Raw genomic sequence first — 15,233 nt, 5'->3', positions numbered from 1 at the left:
CTGGTCATAAGCTGAACTACTTTCCCATTACTGTTATATTGCAGAAGTATTTTATAGCAGTTCTTAAATTCTACCTACTAATCAAGACTAACTGCAATTCCAGTTAAAGGAATGCAACCCTAACAGACAAAATAAGCAATTACAGAGAGATACAGGTAAAAATAAATAATAATAATAATAATACATTGTATTTAAGGCGCCTTTCAGGGCACTCAAGGTAGCCTTACACAACATATAAACAACGATACAACGGTACCCACACTCAGCCATTTTTTCAAAAAAGGCTTTCTTGTCCATTATATGAACTGTGGAGAGCTACATTTCTATGATGACTTCGATGGTGGAAAATGTCAAATAAGTGGGATTGAAAAGACAAAATTAAAAACACGTTTTCAGATTTACCCTGTTCTGGAATTCTGACAACACTTTCTCAAGTATTTCAAAAACACTATCCTGAGCAGAAAAAAGCCTAATGTGCAGTCTTATCTATACAATATGAGCTCACAGATTAGATTAAGGTTTCGAAATTACACTGAGGCATTAAACAGATTCTTTTGTGAGGTCTCTGAGAAAAAGGCACCAAAACACTGGATTCTTTTTATGGGTATATCTGCCAAATCATGTATTTACACACAATCTCAAATCTGTTATATTTGCACAGCTTTTAGGCCGATTTGTCATCAAAACTTTCCTCTCCTTCACTCAGCTGCTTGCACACACCCAACTGATCTGATGAGAAGGTACTTACCTGGGGTTTATTGCCCTATTTTTTATCCTATCAGATGACAAAACCGCTTTGCTGCTAGAACCAATAGGAGAATAGCTCATTGTGAGATAAATCCCTTCTGCAAATTGAGAGCAGCTTTCGAGGACACAGATCTGGTAGCAATTACTGATGCCTGAGCAGTGCATTAAAAAAAAACCTCTTGATTGTTTTACACAGTGCATGTAAAACACAGCATATAAAATGTATTCATTAATATTTTAAATATTATTCTTCAGTATCACAGGTCTGGTCTGGTCTGATCTATGCCAGCTAATTGGACACATCAACATGCTGCAATTAACATTCAGCTGAGAAACAGAGATTGGTTCTGAGTCTATATTCTCCAATTAGACTTGACAAGGTGCTGGGGCCATTTTCACTGTGTCTGATGCGACTGCACATTCTCCAATAGTCTGCTGTCGTGACAGGCAAAACAAACCAATAGTTAACCACAGCAGGAGTCGGTGACATTTCAACTCCAGTTATGAAAGTGCAGGGAGAAATCCTACCTATTATTACACTGATGGATGGTGATAATGAGAGTGTTCTGGCCAGGCCAATCGCAATCACAAAGCCTTAACAATGAAGGATCCATGTTTTGTTTTTTTATAACACACCGAATATTCCCTGAGCCTGGATCAACAATTGTGTAAAGTTGGCTTGCAGGCTTTACCATTCACCACGCTGTCAAACAGGCTGCATGCTACTAAACACACTGTCTGTGTGATTATCAGCAGATGAACCTTCATACCAGCTTTGGGGTAATGTTTGACAGAAACCCTCCCATTTGGACTCCATCAGTAAACTATGACAAGGTGTGAAGCAAAAACACATTGGTGAGGACTGATTCCTTATACTAGATTTTCCATGCACATAATTAAACTGAAAGTTGGAAGGCCAAGATCCCAGAAATTAAAACCCAGAACTGACAAAATGTGAAGTGAACAAACATCTGGATGTGATTCATGTTGATATGAATCTGAACTGGACAGAGAATACAAACACTGCAGTTACAATCGAGCTTTTTCTCCCCAGGACCCTTAAACCTGGATGAACTGATTTTCTGGCAACATGGGGGCAGCAGACACAAGCTATAAACACCACATCTGACATATCACTTTTTTTTTTTTTCTAGTTCGCTTTTTTTTTTGCAGTCTGGTGCAGGGCAGTTAGTGTACAGCGGCCTGCCACTGCTGCTGGAAATAACACTGTTAGGGACAAAACAGTGAAGTTGTCGGTCATAAAACCAAAACAAAGAGCTTAAAGAGGCAAAAACTCCAATTAGAGTTGCAAAATCCTACCTACAGCACACAAAATCCTTCTTACAGCCTCTTTAACAGAGCAGTGTGCATTATTAATTTGTGTATAATCACATGAAAATAAGAATCATTGTGTTTTTGTTCATATCTACACAGGGAGCTACAGTAATCCATAATAGAAAAAACATACAGTGGCTCTAGAGAAGGCCTTTCAAGTTTGTTTTAGCAAGTTTAGTGGCCACCGTAGGTTCTCCTATCAGCATCATCATCATCATCATTTTAATGTAAGATAATATGGGGCCAGAGATTGCTGTGGCACTTAAGCCAGCATCATGCAGCATGGATGAGTGTGACAAAGGGCAGTAACACTTAATTTGATAATGACAGATGAAACTGCTGATGTGGAATATCATCATAGTGGATATCCAGCCCCCTTATTATGGTCTGTGTCTGTGTATCTGATTGGTGTATCCCTGATCAATATTCAACGTAAGCAATCCGCCAATACCTTCTCAATCTTTATCTAGTGTTAACTTTGCAACTGACCTGAACCAGACAAGTCCCAACTAAATATTACTATAGATATATTAGATGAATCAAACAAGAAAGACCTTGAAGAAAAACTGAGGCAAGCTGCTGTCAGTAGAGGTACACTGAAGCTGTGCTTCTGTTGATTGCAACTCTAATACAATATTGCATCAAATATAAAGAGTTGTGAGTGTGTGGAAGGTACACCGATGCCCCAGTTGTGGCCCCGTTCACTGGTAAAAAGATATTGGGTTGTTGTATTTGAAAACCTTACATGTCTTCTTACAGTTGCAATACACAACATTCAGCTACTAGATGTCGCAGTATAGCACCAACATCTTAGACCAAAACAAATTTGAGCGTCCTTTTCTCAGTTTATTTGGGGGGTCAAACTTAATTGTGCTGATCAAATATGGATCAAGATTCTGCATTGCCTATTTACCACCTCAAACGTTTTATGGAACATATTTTAGTGTTCTGTAATTTGATAAAGTTTATGACACAGCCGCCAACTTGGAATTGGATGTGGAGGACACAGAGGGATTCACATGCACTAACATGCATGCGCGGCCAGACCGGCTATCAAAAACAAAGAACAGAGAAGCTCAGATAACAACACACACAGAGGGAGTGTGACTTCATTCACTGCTCAGGTCGCCATTAATCCACTATATCTTCATGCATATGTCCTACTATGTCCAATAGTTTATTTACCTAGCTCAAAAATGACCTCTATACATTTTAAATGGTACACCAGATCATTGGATTGTCAGCCAAGCATATAATAGTAATGAACAATGTACGTGTTGACGAACAATAAAACTGGCTGCAGGACTTCTTTAGAGTTTTTGGCAGTGGAGAGTGGGGGGTTTTTTTTCCGACTCAACTGATCATGTTCTGGTTTGGTTCTTTACAATATAAATGAAAAATGAATTCAAATAAAAAAATATGGTTTCTGGTCCATAAAAGGTAATGAAACCTTGTTTTGAGGTACGCTCTTTGATGTTATCTATCAAAGCATCACGGTCAGTGGCTGCTTTATGGTGTGGTATGCTGGTGTAATAGCATTACGGTTAATCATAGAAATAGGGTTAAGAAGCTGATTAAGAGGACTGGTTTTATACTTGGCACTGCTCCCAATATGCTCAAAATAGTCATGAAGTGAAGAACCAAAGGGAGAGGTTCAGTTCTTCAATATGATGGGCGTTAAACACAGTTAAACACCAACAGATGGTCCACAAAAACTTTCAGAAAGTCTTCTGTGCCTACAGCTGTAGTTTGTTATATAATACAGTTTGCTCACAAAATGTTCGATTGGATGTTTTTGGACATTTATGGCTCTATATTATACTGTATGTGTTAGTGATTTATTCGTATTGGTTTTGTTGTAAGATTGGTAATTGGCATTTTAATTGCCAGACTGACTTTGTAGTGACTATCAGTATATTTACCTGCTTCTTTTGATGTACGCATAATCAATGAAACGTTTGTGCATAGTTTTAATTTTTACTTACTCTAACCTTTACTTTTGTAAGCTTCACCATCATTTACTTTCTTTCCAAAATGTTCACAAGTTGAAACAAAATGTAGAAACTTTCAGGAGAACTCATTAACTGATGTGCATGAATTCTTCTTGTGGTTTGCGGCTCAACAGGTCCTCCAAGCTAAATCGAAATGTAGTAAATGCCTTTTTAAAACAGCCTATATGAGCATTTTCTGATCTCACGTTCTTACGAGAATAGTGTGGTAACACCTTTAAGAACCATACTACAAAAAGATATTAGTATTCTCTCATCTGCTACAGCTATTATTAAGGTTAAAGCACAAAAACTACTTGTTAGGGGGAAAAGGTTTGGGTTGCAATACCTTCTGGGTTAAGGAAGGTAAGGTTAAGCATGGAACACGTGATACTACTACATATGATTTTTAGTTTCCTGATAGGTGCGGTGTCACACATTTGAGATCTGTTAGTTCTGATCTTCGTACTATGCCTAGTACGCCTTGTATTTGGACATTTCAATCATGCTAATGACTGATCTGTGGTTCTAACACCTTCTCCAGTAGTCAAAAGACAGCATGGACAAATAAAAGCTGAATCAAAGTGGGATACTTACTGCTGTTGAATGTGCTGTTGGATGTAATGCGGTCGTACGAGCTGGGGGGCCGCCTTGACAGTTAGTTTCATCTGGCCCATGTTGTTAGATGGAGGGGGGGCGGAGGCATAGCCATTAGGAAGCACTTGCTGAGGTATGGGCCGCTGGGGTACCACGTTGTGCCCGTTGGTGTGACCGGTGGTGTGGCCGTTGGTGGGTCCATTCCCAGGCAGTGCTGGAAAGGGGTGTGTGGGCACCATCTTCTGTTCGCATGCCTTCCCATTTGAGCCAGGCTTGCAGACACAGAGCTGAGGCCTCAGGCACATTCCTCCGTTCTGGCACTGAGGGAGGCAGTTGGCTACAACGCAAAACCCAGACAGAGGAGAAAAGAGAGGGAAGAAAAGACAGAGAGGAAGGAGAGACAGATGGAGAATGAGTGATGATGGTAAGAGGTCACATATGAAAACACAGGGAAAGAGATGCAAGCATATGGATAAACTACGCTCCACTTTTCATGGTTTTCAATGCACACAGGTAAAAAGTATGAAAAATGCTTCAATCACACTTCTGTGAGGAATTTACTGTCATATATCATCACTGTTTTCAATGTAGGCCTTCAAGGGAACTCTAGTGCATTTGCCACTGGACTTGGGTTGGTTTGTTTAGGCTGGTGTGACAGCTGTCAATGGAACTGGTGCGGACCAAACAACCAGACCGAGACTGCTTGAAACGGTGGGTTACAGAGATGTGTTGTTCTTACGTCCTACTCCATGTATTTTGGCCGTTCCTCATTAAAACCATTAAAGCATGGAAGCCAGAAAGTACATTTCCCATCCCCCGCCTTCTTTTTTGTCCTGTTCCTACCTATCAATATTATTTATGACATATGAGGTCCAATTCCAGTCTTTACAAATATTATTCATAATCATTTAGTTGAATACAAACCCAGAGTGGTGGATGTTCTATCTAGCTAAACAAATGATCAAACTATCCACCTCATCAGTTTCAGACATGGAGCGAACAGGTTGCTGGTTTTTGAGTGTAAGTGACTGGCCTGAGTCATCATCTCCCATTAAACTTTTAAGCACATATTATTGTTTTAAGCTTATCACCATAGAAACAATGAAACTGGACCTCTGGGATTCAAAGCAGTGACGCAGCTCATCCTGACAGTTTGTGAAGCTAACGTTAACTTCAGCAGCTAAAATGCAGAGCTGTTGACTGTGTCTTTAGGGATGGCCTGTCTGATATCAAACTGAGTACAAACCGGTCTTGGTCGGGTTGTTTGGTCCTTCAGTTGACAGAACAACTGAGACCATGAAGTCAGTGGCACATGGTTACAGTAACAACTTTTTAAAAAGCACCCAGCTAATACCAGTTTCTAGTTCCTTGTATCATTCAGGCCTGCGCTATGTTTATAGCTCTAGGTTGGTCAGTGTGAACACAAACTAGGTTATAGCTAAAAGGCAAAAAGTAAAACCCAACTGCAGGTATGAAAGTGATATCATTTCAGCACAAACCTTGAATGCCCATCCCTTTGGGTCATGTTCGTATATGCACATGCGCACACACACAAAGAATACAAATTCTGGCACATCCTAAATCCTACATGTATGATGTAATCTCAGCTGGCAGCAATGTTCAGTCATTTATCACAGAAGCTGGTTAAAGAGGGTCTTTTCAATGCCGTTATTAGCCTCCTCCAAACAACCTGCTACTATGCTACGTCCACACCAGGCGGGGAGTTCCGGTCCTCTGAAATGCGGAAGTAATTTAAAACTGCATTCTATCAAAAGGCCACCAGGGGGCGACCGTTTTGGTGTCAAAAAGACTTCCGTCTCTATACAAGTCAATGTAGAATTCACCAACTTCTCACATGATTTCTAACCTCAGTAAACGTTTTCAAAATGTGTTTATGGTCTCAATCGCTAGTTTAAAGCCTTCTTCAATGCAGTATGATGTTCATTTGTGAAATTCTGGCCTCCCTGATTTTATATTTGATGATAAGCAGGGTATGCATTAGGGCGTAGCTACGTTGTGATTGACAGGTTGATTGGTTCACAGGTTCAGGAGGGCGCCTCATGCTCCTCCTGATGCCCATATAAGTAGAATCCGTGTTTTTATTTTTCCCGGCATGCACCTGAAATTTTCAAGATGGCGCTGCTCAGATTCGATACTATTGGCCTCCGAGCAGCAGTCCACAAACCAATGGGTGACGTCACTGATGTTACATCCATTTCTTATATACAGTCTATGGTACACACACACACACACACACACACACACACACACACACACACACACACACACACACACACACACACACACACACACACACACACACACACACAAACACACAAACACACACACACACACACACACACACACACACACACACACCTTAGCACAGCAGAGCTTCATGTGCATTTCAGAGTGGAAAACAGGATGACATGTTGTTGAGGAACTTTTCAAATGCAAACGTCATGTACACATTAACACACCAAGACATCAAAAATATATATCTTTTATCTTTTGTTGCATAATTGTAAATTGTATCTCCATTTTCAGTGGAGAAACTATATGAAGATCTTCATGTTATGTGGTGTCATGCAGATTTAATCTAACACTGAATAATTTCTATATCAAGTCACAATGTGAAATATGGTGATATTACTGCTGCACTTGTAATAATAACTCACATAATAAACTTGTCTTAACGTGTCTTAACAAGCTCTAGGAGGTGAAAGCTGTAGTACAGTTAGTGTAATTTACTATAATGACAACTGTCAGTGGCAAACTTACTCAGCTGTAAATAATTCACATTAATCTTGTGAGTTGGCCAAACAACAAGAAACTGGGGCTGTTGTCTGGTTAAAATTCTTCATCGATGAAGACACTCTTTCACTCACTTTATTTTCCCCAACATCAAAGTTACAAACAGACAGTGGTTGCTGTGAGGACTTGCTACCTCAGTGATGCCAAAACATGGCTCTGGATTAATGCCTCCCTGCAACTGTTCCTCATGTTGTGCCTGCTGCTCTAATGTTATACTTGAACATTAAGTGACGTTTTTCAAGTGTTCAAAGGAGTGGGCAACACACTTATAATTAACACTAATGAAGTTTTTGCTTGTACTGTTTGCAAGAAGACAATATGCATTGCATCATTAGAACATTGTGATTCTCATTTTGTCCAGAATCTTGCAGCACTAGCTAACAGGCAGCCGAGAGACGGGGGGGGGGGGATTTTTGTGGAGGCGTGACATCTCTTCACAGCCAACCTGTTGCTTTTATCAACAACAGTAAAGTAAATTGATTTATACTTCAAATACAAATCAACTACTTTAATTACTCTTCAAGCAGTAGATATGTTTAAATTTGGCATAAAAAGGATTTTTAATGAGATTAAAGTAGGAATGTCAGTAATCTATACATGAATGTGGGTGTGTTGTCTGTAGCTGCTTTATAATGTATGAAAAGGTTATCCTCCAGTTCATGAAATCCCTGCAGCCTTTGATTAGAGCAGTGGCATTACACACAGCCATTCACTGTATTCTTCATTAAATTACCTGAAAGTGACATCAGGCTGCTACAGAGTAACCACACACTTCCACATACATCAGACTGGTTGGCTATAACTTATAAATGGTTGGTTTTATTCTTGAAATGCATTCAGGTGCAAAAGCTTTTATGTCATGGATGATGTAACCATTTGTGCATGATGTGAGATCCAGTAGAAATTAATCTGAGACAGCATCAGTTGGATTCAGTCATGTTAACAGCTTCACCAAATGTTGCTGCCATATATTTCTATCATCTATGTACAAATCATTCAAAAAATAAAACCCACGTTATCTGTCTGGCTGCAGAAGTGTGATTTCCTGAAGAGGGGTTGAAGAGACCGGCAAAAAGCCTGTAATTACACAGGGCTCTATTCTCTGCGGGCAGATGATAGGGGCGTCCATTCATCACCTACAAAGCCTGCCTCACAGACAACAAGGCAGAAGTGTACATACTGCATTTCAACACACGCATGCACCTACACGCAAAGATATGTTTGGAAGAAAGCGTACAAAAGGAAGATGATGGCAGATAACACACGGACACGCCTGGACCTTCCACTGACTATACTCATTCCTTAACATAAACACGCTGTTATCTGTAATGGTCACCGGCAGTAATACAACACTAAACCCACAACTCACTGACTAAAATCTCTAAAACCCTAAACTCACTTACTGAAGAAGTAGTGTGAGGCTGGATTAGTTTCACTCTACAAAAAAAGGTCTAAATTTCAAGTTGGTCCTCAAAGGGACATAACACACACAAACACACCCCAGACCACCTTCGAAATGATATGCCCTGCTGTGTGTGTGTGTGTGTCTGTGTGTGTAAAGTCAGCAGGAGAAATGAGTCAGAAAGAGGCCGGTCCTTTTCACTCCCCCCGGGGTCCATGAGGGTGTGTCACCACCTCGCTAAGCTTGTTAGTCTAATTAGTGACTTTGAGATTTGTGGAAATGATTAATGAAGGGAAAACTAAATGGTTGATGAAAGACATCTGCTGGCACGAGGAAAAGATACCTTTCTCTGTGGTTGTCCAAATTCCACGAGACCAGCAGTTTTTTTTGTCTGGTGTTCAACATCTTCTATTAAAAATCAGATCTGGTCCAGTCTGAACACATCCGACTGAAGATATACCTACTGTAGAATTTATACTGCATCATTAGCCTGTGAAAACCTAAACCTGAAATTATTTAAAAGTACTATGATGATGTTCTGTGTAGCATGAAGAAACATTTAGTTTGTGAGGGATTCATGCAGTATTTAAGTCATATGGAAGGTACTGAATTACCTTCTAATTATGCTTCAGCTAAACATCCAAGTGGCAAAGACGACTGTGTTTATTGTATTTTTCTGGAAGCCTCTAGAGTTTGAGGAGGGTAACTAAGCTGTGAAGACCTCCAGCTTTGTCTCAGAACCAAATACAGGGCGTCTCATTGTTCTCATTGACTTCAGACTAGTAGCACTGAGTTTACATTATTAAGATCTTTAAAAGTCTGGTTTTGCAGCACCTGAGGACATTGTTAAATAGTTTTCTGATGCATATGGCCTACTTGTATCTGGAGAGGGAGATAAGCATTGTTAGGGCCTCTGTATGCCTTTACAAAATGCTTGTTGGATTGACTAAACCCCTTTCAGACAGTGGAATCAGGGTAGAATGCATCTAACTAATCTAATCTTTGTCTGATTGGATGTTTTGTAAAGTTATAGTTAGGTGTGCTGAGGTATGAAAGTGGAAAGCATTTTCACACAAGCAAACAAATACATCGGACACTTGTTTGAAGCATGCAGAAACCTTAACAGTCATTTCCTATGATTTCTACAGTGCATTCAATGCCATCCAGCCCCATAAGCTAGCAGCAAAGCTCCAATGCAAGTGTCTAGCAATTCAACTACACCCTACATTGCAGCCTGGATTAAGGACTACCTCAGTGGCCAGCTGCAGTATGTTCACGTGGGTGGCACCATCTCTGAGGCGGTGATGACAACTGGCGCACCCTTCTGTACTAGCGGCGCTCGTCTTCAGAGTCTACACCCTGCTTCAGTTTATACTTTGTGTCTAACCTCTGTAGAAGTATACTTGTATTCAGCCAAGCATCGTGTTGTTTGCAGGACGGCTGGCTCCAGAAAGGTTTTTTTAGGTTTTGGCCCAAAGAGCGTGGCCCTCGTTACATGTACAGTATCTATTTTTAAGACCACTTTGCACATCTCATCAGGTAAAGTTACATTAAACGTCACGTATGGGCGACAACCTCGACCAACCTTAAAATCCATATACAAGTGGCCCCGCCTTTAACTTGTACTTGACTTTAAACATGTATAGATATACTGTAGATCTATCCACAATGCCTGTTTTGCAAGCAATGGCACAAATTAGTATAAAGAGGGTCCTCCAACCACATCTAAAACCAGAAGTGGTCCATCTGTCTCTTCTCAAGGGTTTTCACAGTATTGCATTCGAGAATGAAAAAAAGACAGCTTGAGAGAGAGCTTCAAGCATACTTTATCACTACTGCACACCTGGCTGATGGCTGCGTGAAGCGGGCATGCTTGTTAGATTGTCGGTTTCTGAAAGAAGAAATTGTCAGCTGCAGCAGTCCTAATGCTAATGATGTCGCAATGGATGTAGGGGGAAGGAGGTTTCTTGCCATTTTACTGTTCCAAACAGCTTGTGTAACACTCTGACAAGCACTTTGTTTGGAATATAATGACCATTAAGTTCCTGGATAGATCAGAAATCGTCACCGCAAAATTAATTTAATGGGTCTCTAAATTGGTGTGGCTTAAAATCTAATATGATAGCTTCATCCATTTGGTAGCCTCCAGGTCTCTGTGATCTCATAGTTTCATGGATGTATTTTTAAGAGTGCTCATGGTCCACCCTGTCAAGACAGTTGCATTTGGTCAGCTTTGCCCCCACAAGTGAATCCACTACTAATAGCAAATGTATTGAAATGTGTTGATTTTAGTATGTGGCGTAACTGGGCCGTAACTCTGGAACTGGTGTTGCCTCTGAGCTCTGACTCCCATATCTCTGCCTGGTCCAGAAAGGCGCAAACACCCTAAAACTAAACCGATGACACTTTCAAAAAGATATGATGAAATCACTCTTGTTCAACACATTTGAGGGTTTGTTTGATTCTACAGTGAAACACAGTACATTAGCATGAAAGTTAAGTCAAGTTTCAGACAGTTGTAGGTTCAAACAATGTACTGTAGGGTCTAACTTCAGTCTCCGTCTCTGCCTTAGTGTCTACTTTCAAAAATCTAATATCAGTTGAGTTACACCCCCCAACAACCCTCTTCCATAGAGCGATTACCTCAAAGATTACATCATTGCTGTCTTTTCCCCCCACGGAGTTGAGTTATGTTAGCATTTTGAAATAACCCCACAGTTAATTTTCCACTTTGGGCGAAGCTTTTTTGCTTTCTTTTCCGACTAGCGTAAATAGTTTTCATTTCCCCCCACCCCTCTCTAGCCTGGAGCTGAGGCTGCCATCTGTTCTACGAATAGTTCTCTCTCCCTCTCTCTCACTCTCTCAGACTGAGGTCAGCTACATAAAGCCTCTGTTTTGTGACGAGGGTGACGGACTAAGTGACGGTAATTTACTTGTTAGCTGGGGACAGGAAATAGATCAGTCATGGCGATGTTCTCGCTCTTTTGATCAAACTATGCTGGGCCCCGGCATGTGGGGAACCCCCCACCCACTCACACTAAGGGGTCTGTAAGAGTTAAAAATATTTGCTGTGTGTGTGTGTGTATGTGACTGTGTTGCTATGTACATGTGGTAGGGATCCAAGGTGAGAAGAAGAAACCGAGAGGCATAATGATTTTCTTTGTGTCACTGCCTTGTTGCGAGATCTTAAAATTCCAAAGTGAGGGAGAGAAAATTGCTCAAACTTTATTGGTAACTGCAACAGCCTGTTTAACCTTGCATGTGGCTGGGACAGATGTTCACTGAATTCAGAAGCAGGTAGTGGTGGAAAGATATGACATCGATATATGAGGTATTGAATTCCACATTATCTGAGTCACTGCTGGCCCTCTGAGTTCAGATTAGCTCTGATAAGGCTGTCTGTTGAGAATCGATGGGCCTCACTAATCCTGTGGGTGAGAAATATTCTCATCTTTTCACTGGCCGGCAATGATGGTATTGAGACTCTATCATACGAAATATCCTAATTATTCATATTCTCTACGTTGACTTGGCACCAATGATGTATTCATTATCAGGCAGAAAATCAGAATCTACTAGGACATTTCTACTAGGACATTTCAGTTAATGTTGCTTGTCATCTTATATAAAAAGGGTTTATTGCCAGTTTGGCCTGTTGAGATCCTATTGAACCACTACTATCCCCTAACTATGCACCCTATCAACTTCAAGTTCAGTTTATATCTATTGTTTAGATTTGTAGCTCTGCTCATCAGTTCTGGTTACACTGTAATCGCCAATGTAATTACTGAAATCTTGAAATCTTGATGACATCCCTAAAAGTAGGTCCTAAAGCTGCGTTCAGACCAAAAGCGTCTGACGCGAATTGAGCAACAAGTCTACATAGAAAATGAATATAAATGGCGCGATCACACATGATTTTATATCAGGCGGTGCGAATGAAGCGTCTGAAGCAAATGAATGAATGAATCAATCAATCAAGAGTCTGAAGCGGCGCGAATAAAGTTTTGAATTTTAAATAAATTGAACTTTTCAGGCGGCATCGCGCCGCGACATCCAATTAACGGCGAGTTTCTCCCGACGTAACAAGCGCGAATGAAGCGAATGAAGCGATGATCCAAAAATGTATATTTATGATCAAGCGGCGCGATTCAAGCTATTTTTTCGCGTCAGACGCTTTTGGTCTGAACGCAGCTTAAGAGTGGGAAACAAACACCAACTGAAGGTGAGCGGGACTATAATATTACTAATAATCCATCATTGTACAAGAAAAACTGAGTGCACAACTACGGCAACTATGGTAGAGTAGATGGTAAATGGTATTTACATAGTGCTCAAAGTGCTTTTACACTACATGTCACATTCATACACATTCATACACTGATGGCAGGAGCTACCACGCAGGGCGCCAACCTGCTCATCAGGAGGGAAAATAACATTCATACACATTCATAAACGGTTGGTGCAGCCAACTGGAGCAATTGGGGGTTAAGTATCTTGCCCAAGGACACATGGACATGTGGACTGAAGGAGCCGGGAATCGAACCGCCAATTGGTGGACGACCGCTCTTCCTCCTGAGTCACAGCCGCCCCAAGATCAAGATCAAAACTGAATCAGAAAATCTGGCTATAAACTACAATGTACAGTCTGAATTATAATTTTACCATTTTTATCTCTTCTTTGATTTGTCTTCCAAATAAGTTTGATAAATATGAAACTTTGTGTTTGATTGGCTTTTTTTTTGTTACTAGTAATGTTGCTTACACTTTGTATTTGTTATTCTGCTCTTTTATGAACACATTTTTGTCTTATATTTAAAACAAAATGTTAAATTCTGTCATTCAAACTGCAAAATTGTTAAGTTGAAATACTCCCCTACTCCTATTGCCTTTGCTTGCTGCTGCACTACAACCTGTGAGTCAAGTTAATGTTTTAAAACATGCCTCAAATCACATGTGATTAAATACATGTACTGTATCTTAAACTGCAGCCAAAGATGAGTCATGTAAAAATATTTCAGTGTTTTACAGGAATAGAAAAATAGATGATTGTTGGACGTATTTGTCATATAACAAGAGATGAATGAACAATTAACACAGAATAATGTATGTTTTGTTTCACTGTTTCTTTAAGACTTAGAGATGTCTTCCTACACAGCTACAAGAAAAATGGCTACAAGTGTGGATGAGATGAATGCAGCAGTAAGTCAACGTACAGATAACTCAGCATATATCTTCAATGGTCGGGCTGAAAGCTGAATTGTCCATAACAACTGCCACTGGCTGGGGAAATGGTGTGTGCAGGAAAGACACACATCGCTCAACTAGTGATTGGTAAGGAGAAAATATATAACCCCCACCCTCCCCAACATGAACACAAGGTCAGACTGAATAATTGAAGTCAAATGAAAAGGCAATTCAGTCTGATTACGAGGTGACTCACAATCCTGTCTGTGACTATTCTTCATTCTAAATTGTTTCTCCTCCTTTTTTTTCTCAGGAAACGTGTTGTATGCAGTGACACCAGCCTTCTCCTGTTGACTTCTGTACATATTATTTTATATCTCCTAAACATCTCACTGCCTTGAAATGTGTGTTAAATCTCTGCATTAGCTGCCTTTTGCATGTGCATTCTTTGCATTTCTCTGCAAAAGTGGCTTCTTCCTATTTTTAAAACCCGCTGCCCTCTTTCTTCACCTAAAAGGAAACAATGATAGATTTTATCAAGCCTCTCCCTGTTAACTCTGAGAGTACTGAGTGACGTTACTACCTGCGGCGGGGCCATTAGCTCTTGCTGCAGGAAATCATTCCATTGTTGGGTAACTCATTCAGAGAGCTCGTATCTACAGAGGCGGTTAAGTGAGGTGAGCGTGGACATCAACCAGACACAATACCCGGCGACAGTCACGTCTTAATCGACTTGACTCCCCCCGTTGACCCGGTGAACCGAGGTGTCGGGAACGTTGCCGAGCATTTACTGCGCCCCCCCCTCCCCCCTTCGCTTTAGAACACCTGCATTCAGCACGCAGCCCTCCAGTGTCGCTGCCGCTGATAGACATTATAATGAGCTGTAATGGGCTTGGCCACTGGGCAATGAGGAGCAAACTATTCGAGTCAGCAAGTTGCCAGGTGTTCCTCTGGCCGATGCACACGGAGAGAAAATGAAAATGGGTTTTTGGGTAGAGGAAAGGAAGAGGGGGAGGCTGATAACCCTCTCTTTTTTGTGGCAGTACACTGCAGTAGGTAAAAAAGCGAGCAATCTAACTCTCTACTTAACTTTCAAATATCAACATTTACATTGTTCCAATCAATCAAACTTTATTTATATAGCAACTTTCTTACAGGTTAAT

General features: G+C 40.6%; 1 protein-coding gene across 1 annotated transcript in view; it reads right to left on the bottom strand.

Annotated features, from left to right (window-relative positions):
* ltbp1 (latent transforming growth factor beta binding protein 1) overlaps positions 1–15,233 on the bottom strand; it is a 137,180-nt gene that overhangs the window by 106,678 nt on the left and 15,269 nt on the right. The window contains exon 3 of the mRNA XM_062429856.1: positions 4,668–5,004. Coding sequence (XP_062285840.1) covers positions 4,668–5,004 — 337 coding nt within the window. The remainder of the gene's footprint in view (positions 1–4,667; positions 5,005–15,233) is intronic.

This window comes from Scomber scombrus, chromosome 12 (genome assembly GCF_963691925.1).
Source record: "Scomber scombrus chromosome 12, fScoSco1.1, whole genome shotgun sequence".
In the NCBI taxonomy this organism is placed as follows: domain Eukaryota; kingdom Metazoa; phylum Chordata; class Actinopteri; order Scombriformes; family Scombridae; genus Scomber; species Scomber scombrus.
The sequence above is the reverse complement of the archived record's forward strand: the minus strand, read 5'-3'. Positions and strand labels throughout refer to the sequence as shown.